Source organism: Anopheles darlingi, chromosome 3 (assembly GCF_943734745.1).
Source record: "Anopheles darlingi chromosome 3, idAnoDarlMG_H_01, whole genome shotgun sequence".
Classification (NCBI taxonomy): Eukaryota; Metazoa; Arthropoda; class Insecta; order Diptera; family Culicidae; genus Anopheles; species Anopheles darlingi.
This window is the reverse complement of record NC_064875.1, coordinates 21148219-21166466: the sequence shown is the minus strand read 5'-3', so window position 1 is coordinate 21166466 and position 18248 is coordinate 21148219. Positions and strand designations below refer to the sequence as shown.

Below are 18248 nucleotides of genomic sequence, written 5' to 3'. Positions count from 1 at the left end.
AGAACACCGCACTAGCCACGTGCGTTACCAGGTTACCGTATAACAGTTTCTTCGAACAGTGTGTACGCGTACGTGCGTACATGTTAGAGGAAGCGTTGGATTTGAGGCAGGAGATGATAAGCTGTACATAATATCGCTAGCACATAAAAGAGAAAACACGGAGGAGGACCGGCGCCCACACACACACACACACACACTTAGAGCGGTACGGAAGGGTAATCTATGTTGTTGCAGGTGAATTACTGGAACCGAAATCGTGGCCGATGCGCCGGCGGCTGGCAAACGATCGGTGTCGAATGGTTAAAACCGATCAATAAAGTAAAATCGATTCGTCTTACCGGCGATGGAATGGAATGCCGGAAGTGTGAGACCTGCTTGTGTTCTTGTGTCCATTATGCCTGCGAATGTAACGGATATTTCGAATTTTAACGAAACTTAACGAAAGAAGATCCCCGGAACTGTCCTACGCACCGTGAAACTTTCCTACACGCTGTTTAAATCGGGGTTCACTAAGCGTTCTATCAGGGGTAAGTATACGTATACATTTTTACAAGAATATTTTACAGTTCTCTCTGAATGATAAACTTCTCAAGAATATTGCGGTAAATTCTTGTATCAATCAGTTTAATAAAGTTTTAAAAAAAACCACACAGAATAAGCAGCCCAAATTCAACGTTGGTTGAATTTCAAAATTTGGGAATGCAAATTACTACCAACCGATATCTTTAAAATATTGAACGCTGATTGCGCATATCATTTACCAGATACCTTTGGAGAAGTTTTCAATTTGTTGAGACTATTATTTTAATCATCAGGAATAATCCTAAAAGTATTGAGAAATTAAGGGGTATAAAATTACTTGATAAGTTAATAATACAAACCGATCGGAACTCGATAAATACCGTTTCATTTATGTTGATGGCATGATTGCTTCAAAACAATCCAACGGCCTAGACAGCTTCCACGAATAGCGATTATTATCTGGTCCAATTCGTCTGAAAGCTAATCAAAACCCAATTAAATTAATTGCATGTCACCTGTAAGGAAATTGAAGAATCAAAAAGACATAGACCTGCAACCCCATATCTTATCACTATCACGCTGTTTCTGTGATCTTATCACCGGCAATTACCGAGAAAATAAGTAACCCACACGCCGCACGTCCTAGATTTGGGTGGACAATCTTTTAAATGTTTGCTTTTGTTACAGTTTTATTTAACTAACATTGTAAGTATACCTTCATCTTAACGCCTCACCTACCTTATCTGCGCTCAACAGTGTTGGTGGTGGTGCTGGTTTGCGAGCCCTCGTCTGCACAAATCTTTACATTGGTTATGTCCTCCCTAGACCATCTCCACCTGACGCGTCAGTCAACAGTCAACAAGCTACTTATATATTCCTTCTCACGATTCTACACTCGGTGCCCACTTGTACACACAATTTACAATTCTCTCGAGTGCACGCGCGCGCACGCACACACGCACACACTTTCTCATTATCTACGTAATTAGTAAATGAAGAGTTAAAACTAAGAAAATACTACCATACTAGAGCGGTTTCCACATGCAGAGCAGTAATGCCTGATTTTTACTTCCTTGGAGAGGAGGTGCAGTAAAACATACACTTGTTTTTACATTAAAATGCTCAAGAAGACTTACGGACCCCCACTAGTTCGACTCTGCTCCATCAATCTACTGGCCACTGAGTGTGGCAGTAGTATAACCGTTATCATTAATCGTTGTTCTGTAATGCTAGCTTACCACAATCATGTTTTCTCCGGTGCTGCCCACATCGGTTATATGCATTTCGCATTCACAGACACACAAGCGATCCTACCGAGACTCTCGTCATTGGAAAAGCCTAGGCAAACGATGGGAAACAGAAGGTTGACTGCTCTTAATAGCTAAGAAATTGATTTCGATGAAACGGACAACACCTTATGCTCCTCCTCCTCTTCTGTCTCTTCTGGGTTTGACTGATCCATATTGGTTCACCGTTTTCAGTAGGACAACACGTCGCTATCAGCCTCGCGCGATCATTGCGAGATGAGTTGAGTAACGATTGAGTAGTGTGTATGTATGTGTAGTGTGCTTACATTTTGCAACGATTCTGAACGGTTCTCTCGCCTTGATCCTGCTATGCCTGATTAACATTTACAATTCGTAGCGCACCCGATGGCGATATGGCGCGAGGTTCTGGAACGGAACGGAATCCAGTACCAGAACCAGTGCCTTGCTAGAGGAGACGCTAAAGGGAAACCGGATGCCCGAGATGCATCGTCAGCAGCAGCTTTACTCTGGTCGGTGTCATTTCTTCTTAATTCGCTGTGCTATCCATTCCAGTCCTTGATAGAGCCTACATGGTAGGGTTCATGGAACGAAATGATGAAGTTAGTGTTTGCACTCTCGCTCTCTCCTTCTCTTGTACTGTTCTTTACCCTTCGCCCGTTAGCGCACAGCAGGACTGTATGTGCCATTGGTGCTTTTTGATTGAGGTGAGGTCTAGTTGTTTGGAAATTTCAGCTGCACTCATCGAGTCTTTTAGATCCTGTAGAGCAAGAAAATGGTTATATTATTGAATGCATCCTATTGCACCTTTATGCCCATACTCCCCATGCCCAAAACGCACCTGCTTGTTGGCGTAAACCAGTAAGCTGGCCTTGGTTAAGTCTTCATGCTGCAGCATTTTATACAACTCTTCACGTGTCACCGCTAACCGCTCCCGATCCGTCGAGTCTATTACCATGATGATGAACTAGAGAAACGTGGCAAGGAAGCGGAAAAAACGAAAAGAAATACATTATTATCCTTCGTCGGTAGACCGGGCGCAAACTATTTATATCGCTGCAGCACGAGAGAGAAAGAGAGGATGAAAAACTTGCGCGTAGCATCCGGTAAGGCAAACTAGATCACGTGCAGCACGTGAGCCACGGCAAAGGAATGGAGCTAACTCCTTTGGCTTACCTCCGTGTTCGTGTAGTAGGTGCTCCATGCCGCCCGTAAACTTTGCTGTCCACCCAGATCCCACACCAGAAAGTGTATGTTTTTCCACACGATCTGCATCGGTAAGTATGTTCGGTGCCAAAGGGTCAAGCAGCAGCAACAACAGCGGCGGAAACGAAAAGAACAAAGTACAATACATACTTATGAGTCATGAGTTTGGTTTCGCATGCATGAGACGCCACCGATAAGCCGCTTATTGTCAGCACATTTCGCGTGACTTCGTGGCTGGTGTTTATGCTGTGCGTTCTGTCTCCGTTTGGTCGTGGCGCGAAATAGCGAAACACAGGAGCCGATAATCGTACGTACCTCTTCCACGTTCGATCCGATCGTTGGGCTCGTGTGGACGACTTCATTCATCAGGAACTGATAGAGGATGGTCGTTTTGCCAGCGTTATCCAGTCCCACCATGACTAGTTTGTGTTCTGAAGCAAAGATGAGAAAAGAAAAAAATACGATTAGAGCGTTGAAAAACAAAGATTTGCGTTTTAATAGAATATAGAAAGGCGTTTCATTTCATTCTTATCTAATGTTTCGAGCTAGACATTACTGCACCAACGCTACTATGATCGAAAGCACGCAGCATAGTTACCACGCATAACAACGATAACCTCGGGAATGCAATAAAACCACATTCGAAACCCTCTAACGAAACGATTTGTGGCATTTCGGGATTGATCACGTTTGTCCGCATTCCTCGATCCTGCCTTCAGAGTAGTTTTACAAACATTAAAGGGCCATCCTCATCACCTACATTCCAGCTTGTTTTGGGTTGCATAACTGACCGGTTTGAATTAGTAGCAAACGGACCGTAAAACCGTTTTCTTCCGTGTGCTTCAGCGTCAGTGACGACAAAATATCATCGACCGCTGGGGCGGCGGTGCCGTGTGACTAATTAGCACGTACGCGCGTCGTAAAACCGAGCAATTTACGATATGTAGAAACACAACGCTTGTAACAATATTAAACGGAAATCGGTCACGTATTCCACAGACCTCCTTACCTTTGAAGGCATATACGAGTGTGTCTGTGTGTACACATGCAGAACATCTCACTCCTATCATAATGCTAACAGAGATATATATGTCTCTGCTCTGATATCATAGGCCACAGTACGGGCACTATACCTGTACCACCTAAGATCCAATGGCCAAACGCGTGCTATAAGAGATCGGATTAGCTCACCGGACCATATCATGTAACAGAGAATTTACCCTTTCGGGGTTTGCTCCAGGCTAGCCCTGGTATGAACGGAGGGGCATTCACCGTACAGCCCCTAAAGCCGGCACCATCGCAGCGGGTGTGAGTTTATGGTGGTACAACATTCCAAGCAAGGCAAACAGCAGCAGCAGTAGCCGCATCACTCCCCTCCCCCCTGTGGCCATAATTGTCAATTAAAGCTAAAGTACGCTGGTTACACTACATTCCAGAGCGCTGAACCGAAGGAGTGTTGGTGCGACAATTTAGGAAACTGGATGGAGTCAATCTCATATGGTGAATGTGAGCCACGATCAACCTAACCCCCGATGTACGATCCATTGAACAACCCTCCCTTACCACCCCCGGAGTGTGTGTGTGCCCCCGTAATGGTCGATCGACCGTGACATTATCCGAACTGAATCTCGCTCACCCTCTCTCGTACGGTTTGTCGATTATCCCACGCATGACCGAACGGGTGTTTTTGGGCCTTTGGCACATTGCATCCCACTGTAAACACAGATGAGAGTTCGGTTGGTTACTCGCATTGGTTGACGCAATTTTAAGCAATCAGATTAGTCTAGTAGGCCTGAAAACCTGAGGTGACGGCCTACTTCAGCAACAGATCGATATCGCAGTGCCGGGGCAAGGTTGCTTCCTTCCAGGCGCAGCACGACATACATCACGCCACACGTGGATAGGAAAACGGTCAGTGAAGCTGCCGCGGCTCGACACGATCCTGCGACGGAACGTATCGAGGGGTACTGTTTCTTGTTTGACTGGTGCGCTGCACCAGCTAACGAGCTTCTTTGCTTGCCGGACACGTGCAAACGACACACGGTCTCACGGTGGTGATCTGGGGGCGGGGAGGATGGTTTGCACATGCAAACCACGTTTCCATGAGCTTGCTTGCTTGCCCCCCGGGTGGCGGGAATGTAGTGTCACGATTTGGCCACAGGGAAAGTGGTCCTGCCTCACCTCGTTAGCGGTGTTGTTATAAATCAGCAGTAACGCGCAAATATATTTACTCTATACTGTATTGACATCCATTGCGCGGTTAAGCGATTCCGGCAGCGACAGCAGCTGTTACCTACCGCCGTCAGATCAAAACTATCTTCTTCCAGACCCCTCATCAAACCATAGTCCATATCTCATAGCATTGGCAGTAAGTGAATAGCGTTTGCCACATTGATCGCAGCGAGCGCAGCAGGCCACGCGCACAGCACAGCCTTCTATCTAGCTTCTTATTCTCTGACAGTAAATCACGTTTTTTGCTGATTGCGCGGTCTCTCCTAGCCCTCCTAGACGAGTCGTTAGCTACTGGAGAAGCGTTTGATTTGAGCCAAGACAGCCATGCTGCAGCCCGCAGAGGATGACAATCTCGAGTGGTACCGCATGGAGGAGAGACAAAGAAACGAAAATGACCACTTAACGTTTTAAAATCGAAGAAAGCAAATGGAGCATGACGCACAACAACACAACAACCACCACACCCCTGGCGTGGGGGATGCGGACATCGTGACCGGAGTGACCAACATATTTTGGGGCAACGAGCCAGCTAGCCAGCCAGCGAACCAGTCAGCGAGCAAACGAGCGGTTTCACTTTCAAAACATTGACCTTCGAAACGTTTTAAAGTTAGCTTTGCTCATTGAGCCCCACGGAGCAAAATCAAAGGAGCGAAGAAACGACGGCGCGTACGGTTAAAGCCACAGAACCGCTACGCGGTGTGCTACGATCGTTTGGCAGCTGTGCGCTCTCGTGAGAAGCGAATTGCCGGAATGTGAGCCTCGCGCGCGGAAACCTGTTGAATCGGAGTAGACCGTGCGCGTTGCGTCGATTCCTTGGGCCAACTAGTGACTAGCCGCGCTTTACGGATCACGGTGTTGATATTTCGAAGCGGTGGCTAAAAGAAGCGTTTAGTAATCCATTAGTCAATCTCATTTTCATTTGCCTGGCTGGCGCTCGGTGGCGAAGCAGCCATTGCGTCTAACGCAAAGAGAAACGGCATTTTAATAATCCATTCCACGAGCCACTATCAGGTACATGGGCGAGTGGTGGTGTGGTTGTAGATACCAGCACACCTTTCCCAGCACTCTTTGCCTTCAAACGGAAGCCCTCCACGAGCGCTCGCTACATGTTGACTACCGCCGTGGTCCAACAACATCAACATGATAAGCAACGAAGGACTCTCTCAGCGGGTGGGAGGGGAACATGAGAGGTGGGACTGCGAAGTCATTCATCTGACTGATAACCATTACAACAGCAGCAGCAGCAGCAGCAGCATAGAGACTCGGTGGTGATGATGATGATGATGATGCTGGAAAAGAAACGCTGTGGGACAAAACAAACCGGAGCAGCACGAAGCTGTTCGAGATGGTTTGGTGGGTGGTGGGTTGGCGCAGGAGGAGGATGATGACCGTGATCGAGACCATAGACCTTTCACTTTGTGGCAACGGAAATGATGAGGAGGTTGCGGTGTGGAGGGCAACCGCGAACGTAAGAAGGTGCAACAACCAACCAACACGGCATCAAAGTGGGCCAATGAACTCTTCCTTTTACTGCGTTGTTGTGTTGTGTGCCCTCCTGTCCAAGGTGTGTACATACCTTCGTTGCCGAAAAGGCTCCATATTTTGGCGAACAGCAGCCCCATGACGGCGTCGTTGGTCGCACAGGAGATGCAGCTTCCGTGTTTTGTTCTTTGTATTACCGCCGAAAAGATTCCGCCGCTGGGATGATGGTGACAGTTGTGTAAACAAGAATGTGTCCTCCTTGAGGATCTCCTTCTCCGGTTTCAGGTGCACGCGAAGGAATCACCACTCCCTCACTCACGGACTAGGTGTCTACAACGCCATTCCTCTATCACTAGGCGGACGTCCCCGCCAATTAGCACACTTGGTTGTTGCACTTTTTCTTCATTCAAATCCACACACTACTGCAACAGCCTGAGCTCGACAAGCGACACACGCAAAACGAGGGAACCGAGCTTTCCTTTTCGCTTTTCACCGCCACCTTGGATTGTCCGCCGTTGCCGATGCGAATCCCGGCCGTCGCCAGCGAAGCGAAAGTGTATTTTGTTGTGTTGTTGCTGGCCGATCGACTTTGGCTTTCTTTCTCCGGGGGCCGTTTTCACTCTAATTGTTGTTTACTCGCGCGCTTACGCACTCGATCCGCGGTGAACGAGTAGGCATACGAGTTGTGTTTGGTCTGGGGCAGGAGGGAACGAAGGCAAAATGCTCGTCGCCAATATTTCCTAGAGGTAGGTGGCCGTCGTGATAGTCCTTCACGAGCATTCACGGTCGTTCAGCAACCTTTGCACAGCTGCTCCAGGTGGACAGGTTGGCAACGAGCACCCGTGACCCCCGCGGATAACCAGCCTCACCACCACCTTGTTGCCACACGGGTTACCGAACCACACGGGCAACTTTTACGACGAGGACGAAGACGACGATTATCACCGTGATAACCGAGGACCAGAGCGAAAAAAGGAGCAGAGTTTTCTGCTAAACAACACCTGTCCGCTTCGCCACAACACACGGGTACACGTTCCGCAAACGGTGGGAGTTTGTTCGGAAAATACTCGCTACACTGTCCCGGTTTTGCTGGCCAGCGAAATAGTAGAATAATAGTCGATTATCGCAATATACCACTCGGCCCTGTTCCATACGCGTACACTTTTTTGCTTTCGTTTCGCCTTTTTTCTTTTCTTTTTGCCTCGCACGATTGACGTTTCAGATGACGTTTTTGACGTCTGTGATGATGCCGCCGGGTCCACATTAACTATAGTTGACGCCTCAGTCGTGTTCAACGATTTTTTAGGTTCGTCGATTATTTTCCCGAACAAAACGCCTATACTGTCATCAGCAAAAAAAGCGATCGCCTGGGTGATTTCCTTAGTCGATAATGAACCCGAAAATGAACAAGAAGTTCATTATTGCCTAAGGATATCACCCAGGCGATCGCTTTTATGCTGGTGACAGCAGACATTCTGTTCGGGAAAATAATCGACGAACCTAAAAAATCGTTGAACACGACTGAGGCGTCAAGTAACGCCTGACGGGAATAGGCACCTATGCCTGATAAAACCATAGTCCATTTGTCCCATAGTACCATTTGTCCGTGTCTTCTTCTTCTTCTTCTTCAAACGCACGCTGGTTTCTTGCAGCACGAACGTCAATTACAACCAATATGGCGACCAGTCAAAGCGGCTAAGAAACCACCTTCCTATTTAAAACACCTTGGTGCAAGGTACTTTAAAAAGACAGGTAGCTTTATCTAGAACAAATCCCCGAATTTATTTTAGAAAAAACTTCAGAGTTTGACATTCACGGGATGTTGGGATGTTTACTTCGGGAACGCTCTTTTCGGAGCTGTTTTCGCTTTTCTGTGGTATTACGACAGTTCAAATTCACGAAAAGTGGTACGAAAGTTAAAGTTTATGCAAATATTCTCAAAATTCTTCCTAGTGTTTCAATATGGTATCGGTCCGTAGGTCTTGCCACCCGCCTTGAACAAGAGCTTGCTAGCGTTCCTGGACCGTGCTCACTCGCTGTAAAACACAACTCGGTCGCTCGAATGATCTTAAATAGAGAGATGAATCATTTAAACATTCGAAAAAGAGTGAAATCAGGTACTTTCCCTGATAAAACCACCAAACTTGCCCACATCTTCTTCTTCTTCTTCTTGAAACTCACGTGGTTTTGTTTATAAAAGCGCCCTCCTATGAATGTCAAACAAATTCAAAATGGTGACCTGTCAAAGCGGTTAAGATGCTACCTGTCTTTTTAAAGTACCTTGCCTTGGTGTGGATCCAGTTTGACGTTTACAGTGGCATCGTGAAATGTGATTTTTTGCCGCCAAACCGTAGTATCAGAAGGCACGATTTTCGACAATCGATTTTTCTCAAACATGAATCGAAAATCTGGTTCGTAATTATTTGCCTTTTTAGCTTTGGATAGACTATAATCTTTTAATAATGATCTCCATCGCATAGCAGGGGATTTTTTTCATGAGCAGAATAAAAAAAACCAATGTCCCCGGCAAAATATTGCTATTTTTTTAGCTGGAATGAAGATGTGGAGTGCCCGAAGGTATGGTGGCCTTTAATCGATCTTCAAAAGGACTAAAAGGGCTTAAGACAGACGTTTTCGTACCAAAGCAAACTATTCTTTCGAAAATCAAAAAAGCTAAAACCAAATTTCAATTCGAGATTCCGTTATTACATTATCTCATGATGTTCTTCTGCATTATTACTGCATTCATTTCGTGCAACTCGATCGGTGGCTCACTCAGGGGGATTGATATCCTTCGTCAAACGCATCAGCTGCTCACGAAAAACCGTCCAGGTCGGGATGATGCTAGGGTCCTGGTGCTTCATCACCTCCGCTCGAGTATCCTCGTCCAACTTGCTCATTGCTAACGATACTAGAAATCCATTGGCTAGTAACGAGTTGTCCTCTTCATCAGTTTCACCGGCGATCACACGTGCGGTGTCAATGGCCTTTTCGATCTCTTCGACGAGCCGCAGGATACGATCGGATTTCGTCTGCTGTGGGCAGCTTTCGAACGATAGAATATTGCGAAACTGGGCAAGGAATACCATTCCCTTCTTGTTGATCTTGTTGATGGTGTTCTTCCCGGGTGACTTAGCACCGTTATCCTGTTTCACGGAACTCGTCGATGGCGTGATCGCCTCTACAGATTTCTTCAATTCCTCCTTACGAACTTCCAGCAGAGAGCATGCATCTACATAACTGTTCATAAAAATTTTTCTCTCATACATGTTGTGCCTCGAGGTTTCAAGTTGTGGCAGCAAACTTAGCGCTTCTGTAAGTGTTTGCTGAAGCATCTCCTCAAAAATTTTTACCATTCCAGGTTTGTTCTTCAAATCTTCACGCTTTATATGGGCTTGCACTGTATTCAAACATTCAAAAAGCGCATCTACTCTATTAGATAAACTTTCTGTTTCACCTGACATCTTATTGTTCTCACGTAGTTGGTTCGGCACTAGTAAAAAACGTGATCTGGTGGCTGCAATGATGAAAATTAAAGCTGCAAAGACGAGATCGATTTGGTTTTGATGCGGGTTCTTTGAAAATCCACTCCAACCACTCTTTCAGGGAATAATTACCAGAGCTCACAAAGCAAAAAATTTCCTGGAATCAGTTTTGCAAAAACTACACATCTCGCTTATACGGCGCAAAAAACATCTGGTTTACTCGCTCTTTCCTCAAGAAACGGAAAGAGATGTCAAAATCCGTACGGTCGAAGGCAAGTAAAAATAGCGCGCTGAAAAAATATTCCGCACAAAGTAACGTGTTGTGGAAGATTTTTTCTGATTTTTACCAAATCTAATAAAACTAGGATTTTAGAGCGTGTGTTCTTGCTGGAAATCATGGCATTGGAGCGGAATTATACGGAGTTATTACCAAACGAGGTACGTTGTAGTGAAATTTGGTGTCGGTGTTCCAGCCCACAATTTCTAATCGATTTCTACGGTGTAGGTGCTGTGCATGGTGTTTGATCGTCTGGATGAGATGAATGTAAAAAATGCTTCGCGCACCTGTAAGCGTTGGAACAACATCATTTTCCATAGTGAATATGTGCAACGATTCCAGGTCAATATAAGTGCATTCAGTTATGCAGCTTTAAAGATAAATGTAACAAATTCACTGTTGCCAAAGGCGCAAGAACTAGCGCACACAGATCGACGCTATCGTAATTTTTGGTTTGTTATAATGGAAGGTATGGAACAAGATGCCGAGCCGATTTGGAATATTCTTCACCCGAAACATACTAGCAACATGTACGCGCTGTATCTTAATTACATTAACGCTTCAATGACAACTCTGTTTCTCACGGTTATTGATGCGATTCCGTCGATGACCCAGCTTCGATCGCTAGGTGCATTGGACGTGATCACCGTCCGTCATAAGAATTACCAGGACATTCGGCAAGAGAACATACCGTTGATTCGAAGCAGATCAATCCAGGAGCTGACGATGTACTGCAAATATAAGTACACGATTGATATGCCGGAATTGAAAGTATTCAAAGGCGCACTGAGCGGACTTATTCTACCGGACGGTGGTGATGGAGAATCCCTTGTGCTCGCCAAGCTACAGCATCTGTCGGTAATAGTGGAGAGCTGGCAATCAGTTGGTCAATCCTTCTTTCGCCGCATACCGAATGTAGTGAAAATTGAGTGGGATATTCCCGTAACGGATGGTATCTTCCTTGCCATGTGTAACGCATTACCATCATTAATCGAGGTGCGCTTTTCTAAGGAGCTGGTTCTTTCACGTCGACATCTGTTGGATGAGCTCTCTAGGCTCACCCAGCTTCGTCGGCTATCTTTTTATTTAATCAATATGCAGCATGATGTGTTTTTGGACTTGTCGAAGCTAACCTTGCTGGAGGAACTCGATCTGGGATTCACCCATTTGATGCCTATTACTTTGCTGAGCCTTAGTAAGACGATTAAGAAGTTTGGAGTGCATATCACTGGTGACAACAAACAAAGCCTAATGGAAATTATCGCGCGGAATTTAACGCAGTTGACGGAACTGCGTTTGGCGTGTTATCCCGCGCCGTTATCAACTAGTGTCCTAAACGCCTTACCCTCACTCGAACAACTGGAGGTGCTCGTTTTCTCACATGGCCAATTCACACAATCGTTTTTCCTCGAAATGAAGGCGCCTATGCGTCGGCTGCACACTTTGCGATTCCAGCATTGTCAACTCGAGTCAAAACAACTTCTGGGACTGCAGGACAAGTTCCCTAATCTGAAGAATCCGGAGTTCGTCGAGTGCAAATTAATTAGTGACGAATCGAAGGGTGGTAGCGGTCAAACCCAGGATATCCAGGAGATAATGGCAGCTTTTGCAGATCGGCTGAAAGCAGCTTTCCAATCTTAACATGCAGATTATGTCGCGACCTTCATGCAAATCAATAAGCCATTCATAAATCCAATGATATACATGAGTATAAGCACGAATTAGTCCACGAATTGTCGGAAACACTTCTGGCTGACGAAGCGAAGATTGCGCTACATATTTTGACTGCCGTTGCAGTTGAATATCGGAATTTCCCACATCAAAAGAGAAATGTACTCGCTAATAAGAAGTGAAATAAAAGGCGTTGTAGAATTTCGAAGAATTTTCAACCGAACGCGTCGCTAATTCCTTTCGATGAACAATCTGATGGTTCAGGATTTAGTTGGGACCAATCAGCTGGCTCGAATTTCGTCTGAGCGTCTGCTTTTACTTCTGCTCGTCGGTTTACATTCACGTCGCCTTCCGATGCTGTCGTAAGAAACGATATAGTTGCAACTCAGAACACTGGAAAAATCGGTCAATCGGTCTGATCGATAAGGCGTGATCGAATAGAATTCACAGAAATCCAAATATTCGTGTATAATTTCCTCCGTGGTAAGTTATACTATTAAATTTACATTTACATTAACCAAATAATGTAATAGAAATTCTAATTACTATCCTACTTTTTCATTTTATTTCATTTTCAAAGTTCCACTTCTCTTCATCTTTAAGTGATGCTGAATATCGTCAGTCGTGATGGACAACGCAGTTACACATTCAGCGGAAATGAATAATGAGTATGAGCCTAAATGGAACTAACCGCTTATGGAATGCATGAATGCAACTAACTTGGAATGCACGTGAGTTGTCAACAAGCTGTTTACTAAGCTGATTAATAGTATCTGAGTGAAATGAATATATGTTTGAATTTTAGTTTTTGCAATTTTGCATGAAACATATAAATGCTGATACGAGGCTATTCTGCACTAGTTTTAGCAGTAAAAGCATTACAGCTTTACGGAAAAAACGGAAGCGTTCCATCAAATGCCGTTAGAATGGGTAACATAGCTGATGGTAGTCCCCTCTACATGGGGCGAGCATTTATCAATGGTACATTGACACCAGGGCGGATTTATCCTCCACATGGATGTTTGTACATCCCGTACGATGGGATCGAACATCGCATTTATACTTACACCGTGCTTTGCTATAAGGATGATTATTATCCCTCACCATCGTCTCCTAAGCCTGCGCAGGTGATGAAGTATCAGGATACCACCGTGACGTGGGCGGCTTTACGTGAGCAGCAGTTCAGTTTGACGAAGGATATCAATCCCCCTGAGTGAGCCACCGATCGAGTTGCACGAAATGAATGTAGTAATAGTGCAGAAGAGCATCATGAGGGAATGTAATAAAGGAATCTCGAATTGAAATTTGGTTTTACCTTTTTTGATTTTCGAAAGAAAAGTTTGCTTTGGTATGAAAACGTCTGTCTTAAGCCCTTTTAGTCCTTTTGAAGATCGATTAAATGCCACCATACCTTCGGGCACTCCACATCTTCATTACAGCTAAAAAAATAGCAATATTTTGCCGGGAACGGTGCATTTAATGTTTTTTTTCCTATTTTATTTTTATTTAGTATCTGTTTTCCTGGACTATTTTATCCGGGAAAATATATACTCCTTTAAAAAAAGCCTCTACTATACGATGGAGATGATTATTAAAAGATTATAGTTTATTTATCCGAAGCTAAAAAGGCAAGTAATTGCGAACCAGATTTTCGATTCATGTTTGAGAAAAATCAATTGTCGGAAATCGTGCCTTCTGATACTACGGTTTGGCGGCAAAAAATCACATTTCACGATGTCACTGTAAACGTCGAAGTGGATCCACACTCGCACGCAATCTTCCTTGAGCATAAAACTTGCACGAAAGCGGGATGCAACCGACACAGACAACCCCATTGACAAAATGGATGCAACCGGGTCTCTTATTGTTTAAGAGACCCGAAATTGTTCTGCCAACTGGTATATTACGCATTAACAGACCCAGTTACATATAGCTTCTGTCAATGGGGTAGCTTTTAAGCTAACGCTTTGCCGAGCTTTTGGAGTGCATTTTGAGTTATATACAGCATAAAACAGGGTGCAGGTTTCAATTGCATACTTTTAGGGATAAATCTTTCAATTAGCGGTTAAACAGCTGCCCCCTTCAACACGCGATTAAATTGATTGTAGTTATTATTCTTTTTTTTTAAATAATTTTTAACTAAAAAAGCTTGTACATTTTTGGGGCATTTATGAAGATAAATTTAGTTTTTAGCTATCTGAAAGTCGATGAGGGAGGGGGTGGGGTATAAAGGGAAGAACTAGGTATGTAACAGCTAGCCCTATCCCATCTTTTCCAGAAGTGTTTCAGTGTTCGGCTCATGCTATCGGTTCTTTAACCACTAAAATTGTAAATATGTTACCCCCGAAAAGGATGGAACTAATTTGAGATGCACATATTTGATTTTTTTTTATCCAGCAAACACAACCGACCGGCGAGCATGCGAGATATGCGCTTGAATGAAGATGGCTCGGCCGTACCGGACGATTATCCTCCTCCCAACCCGCCTTATTTGTTGTCCAGTGACGACGCACTGCGGTTTATGAATTAAAATTTTGTCAAACTACATGCGACGACCAACATGTCCTTCCGAGCTGGTTAGCGCTGGTCTGCATAGGGAGGTGGTAGAAGGAGGAGGAAGGGAAGGGGGGGGGGGGGCAGTAACCCCACTGGCGCCCAGCGGAGGGTGATAACGGGACGCAAAACCAACAAAAACAATAGCCTCGTTCGTCCTGATTGACATCATTGCCCAAGGGAGGGAAGGAGGAAAGGGAGGGGGGATGCATGAAGGTGGAGTACATTATCGTGCGATTCTCGTGTGTGCGGCATATCATATCGATAATACGATGTGTGAGCGCTGGATTATGCTGCAATCAAAAGAGCGATGTATTCATGATGCGCCATGATTGACGATAAGCGGATGACGAGGGAATGATGCCACCAACCCACCCGCAACAACAACAACAACAACAGCAGCAGCAGCAACAGGAGTAATTTCCCCGTGCGCTGAGTAATTTTTATGTTCGCAAAGCAACATAATTCATCTGCATTCTGCGGACTCACCCCCCCCCCCCCCATTTTTTGATCCATATACACCTCGTTGGGTGCAGCGTTGCTTTCTCCGGTAAGTGTTCGCACCTTAGTCCTTGGGTCCAATTCTTGCATCAAATGTTTGTCTATTTCCAAGGGATAGAGAGAGAAGAAGATTTGTTGGAGCCCCTCCGCTGGAGCATGCATTCTCCTGCGTTTCCTGTCACGATCCTTCAATCAGCCAAGGAAGGCATTATTAGTCCTTAACTAGGATGAGTATGTCCTCGCTGCCCATCATTCAATCTTTAAATAGCGATTTTCCTATTTTCAACACATTACATACATCCAGATACATTCTTCAGCGAAAGTTGTCGGTTCGATTAAACTTCAAACACAAATGAAATGCAATTGCACACCATAGCAGCACATGCACATCATCCTAGTGACCGACCTGACGCCAGCATTGTACAAGGGACCTGTTTACTTGGATCATTCTCGCTGCACATTCGCCTCACGCGGCCCAATGCGCGGTAATGAAACACCTCGTTACCAAGAAACCGAAACCGAACGACGACGGGGACGACAACGCATCGTATGTTACATTCCCCGATTCCCCAGCCCACACCCCTTCCGGTGTGCTGCAATCGTGCGGCGAATGCACTTTGTTTAAATTTTGTAAAATAAACAGACAGTGACAGAAACTGTTGTGTCCCCCGCGCCCTGTCATGGCTGCCGGTCGGCGCTTTTCCATGGCTGCCGGTCGGCGCCCCGTGAGTGACGTACCCTTTTGCAAGGAGAACCATATCCATCCCGTTTTCCATGGTTTATCTCGCTTCGCAACGCAGCAGCAGCAGCAACGAGTGAGTGAGTTTGTTGAGCGATGGAGCGATGTTGAACAGCAAACGGGCGTTGATGAGCATGCAGTACCCTCCTCTCCCGCCTAGCTACGACCATGGTGACGATGAGATGGCGCGGGTACGGTGTCGAAGACGCAAAGGTAGACGCAATAGACGTCGGTGCAAGTAGAACGGTTAATCACAGGCAATAACACTTTGCCTTTTGTTTTAGAGAGGGAAAGGGAACCAAAAAAAAAATTGCCTTTTTATACCACCATTGCCACCATTTGAATGTATCGCGAGTAGTGTGTCGCGTCGAGTGTTTGTTTCTTCGTTCACTTGTTTTCGCGTCACCCAAAAAAGAAAAGGGAAAATTGTTTGTTTCGTCCCCCGAACCCCCTCAAAAAGGCAGCCAGCAGCCGGGCCTCAGGAGGGAATGGGAGAGCATGACAGACAGGTGCAGTCACGGGCGTCCGGAAATTGCATGGCAATGATTTTTTGATTTTGTTCCCACCACCCACCCCTCCGGTGCCGAGAACGGATGCTTTATATTTTAATTCTTGGTCGCTCGGGTGCTCGACGTCCCGCCTGAATGGGGACCAGGGGCCGGGAGCCGGTGCCAGGGGAGCCCTAGAACACACACACATAAGTACGTCACGTCGACGAGTGGTGGTGCGCGACCGAGCGAGCTGGTTTTGCTTTTTTAATGAGCTGTCCTTTTGCGCGTGTCACAGTGTGTCACGTGCCCCCGTCTATGCTTGGCCCACGCTTGTTCGCTCGCTCGCGGTGAGAGTAGCGTCGCTTGTTTCCGGCTAATTACACTCGGGTTCGAGCCCACCTTCACCACCCCTCACCATTGGCCAGAATTTCCCCCTACCCGTGTCTCGGGAGCTACATTTTCAATTACCTGCTGCTGCTGCTGCTTCTAGGGCCACTGGTTGTTACTGTTGTTGGTGTTGTTTGTGGCTGTTGTTTGAATGGAGTTCTCCAGGTCAAAGGCATAACCTATTAAACACACAGTTTGTATGTAAATGGAACAACCATAAGAGCGGCCGCGGTGTCACTGTCCGCCATTCACTAGCATGTCGTACATTGCGCGCCGAGTGGACAAGTCAGAAAGATCGGGATGAATTTGTGAAAATTGTTTATAAATGAGATGACATGGCAATTTATCTATGTTTAATGTTTCATGTAGTGAAATTATTATTCAAAGAAGTATTGCCCGCGGTCGCACAGTTCGATATTGATTTCTGATGTGTTTAGTTGAAATTACGATTTGGCTGTACCAAATCTAAGTACTTAGAAGTCTTTTTTACCATCGAATATGTTGATAACAAGATTCATATCGAATATGTTGATAACAAGATTCTAAATTTTCACTTCCCATAGTTTCATTTCCACAGACCTTGACAGATGTAGCAAACATGGTTGAGATTAGAAATAGATCTCAATAGTGTCTGTTTGTGTTTATTTTTCAACAAGAAAAAGAAGAGAGATAACATTTTGCACACCATTGCATGGCCTTAGTTCTAGGATCAATTAGATTATTAGAGGAATATGATTCCAAGCAGATCAATGAGTACAAATACCATTATCATTTAGTATTTAGTATCGTACGATGATAAACTATTTAACAACATCTTCTTCCGAAACTGTTCATCTTCTAGATGCGTAGTTAAGATGCTCGACAGATGGAACGATAAATGGACGGGCACAAAATCTCAAGAGCAGTGTAAATAATGCTTCATTCAAAGCATAAGTGGTAGATGAAGAGACAACTTCTGTGTGCTTAATGTACTTGAAATACATCCGTCTTTGATGTGCAGCCTTGCTTCAAACAATTCAACGCCGGCATCACCTTAATTTATTCTCGTAAAAGCATAATGTCTGAAATGGCGCTTTGTCGCTGTTTCCGTCTTCGATAGTCTGCCTTGGATTCTACTTTCGCACTGCGACATCCATTTTCCACCACTGGAATGTTACAGTTACTAAACATTTGCAATGAATGTACACATTTTTAGTAACTCTTTGTATGATCTTTGGTTTGGATACTCATCTAATGAGTCTAATCGGCCAATGGAACAGCTTCTGGTACATAAAACAAAAGGTTTTTCTCCACTTCTCGAAACTTTGAAGAGATTCTAATAGAAACTGCGCTTTAGTTTCAACCGGTATGTTAAAGGATTCAAACTTCAAAGGCATATTCTTTGGTAGATTCTCGTTTTTGTGTTCAACAACAAAATTAAATCTTTGTGAAAAGTGT

The 18248-nt window shown here is 45.0% G+C and overlaps 2 protein-coding genes across 2 annotated transcripts; both read right to left on the bottom strand.

The window, feature by feature from the left end:
• Positions 1-1193: 1193 nt before the first annotated feature.
• Positions 1194-7913, bottom strand: LOC125955965 (ADP-ribosylation factor-like protein 5B). The gene is made up of 6 exons (XM_049687345.1): positions 6802-7913; positions 3309-3424; positions 2964-3056; positions 2629-2754; positions 2438-2547; positions 1194-2355 (listed from the first exon to the last, which is right to left on the bottom strand). The coding sequence occupies exons 1-6, from the start codon at positions 6845-6847 to the stop codon at positions 2307-2309; spliced, it is 540 nt and encodes a 179-aa protein (XP_049543302.1). The 5' UTR covers positions 6848-7913; the 3' UTR covers positions 1194-2306.
• A 1509-nt stretch (positions 7914-9422) lies between these two features.
• On the bottom strand, positions 9423-10344 carry LOC125955959 (uncharacterized). The gene is made up of 2 exons (XM_049687335.1): positions 10325-10344; positions 9423-10245 (listed from the first exon to the last, which is right to left on the bottom strand). Exon 2 carries the CDS (start codon positions 10169-10171, stop codon positions 9479-9481), a length of 693 nt encoding a protein of 230 aa, XP_049543292.1. The 5' UTR covers positions 10172-10245; positions 10325-10344; the 3' UTR covers positions 9423-9478.
• Between the last annotated feature and the right edge of the window lie 7904 nt (positions 10345-18248).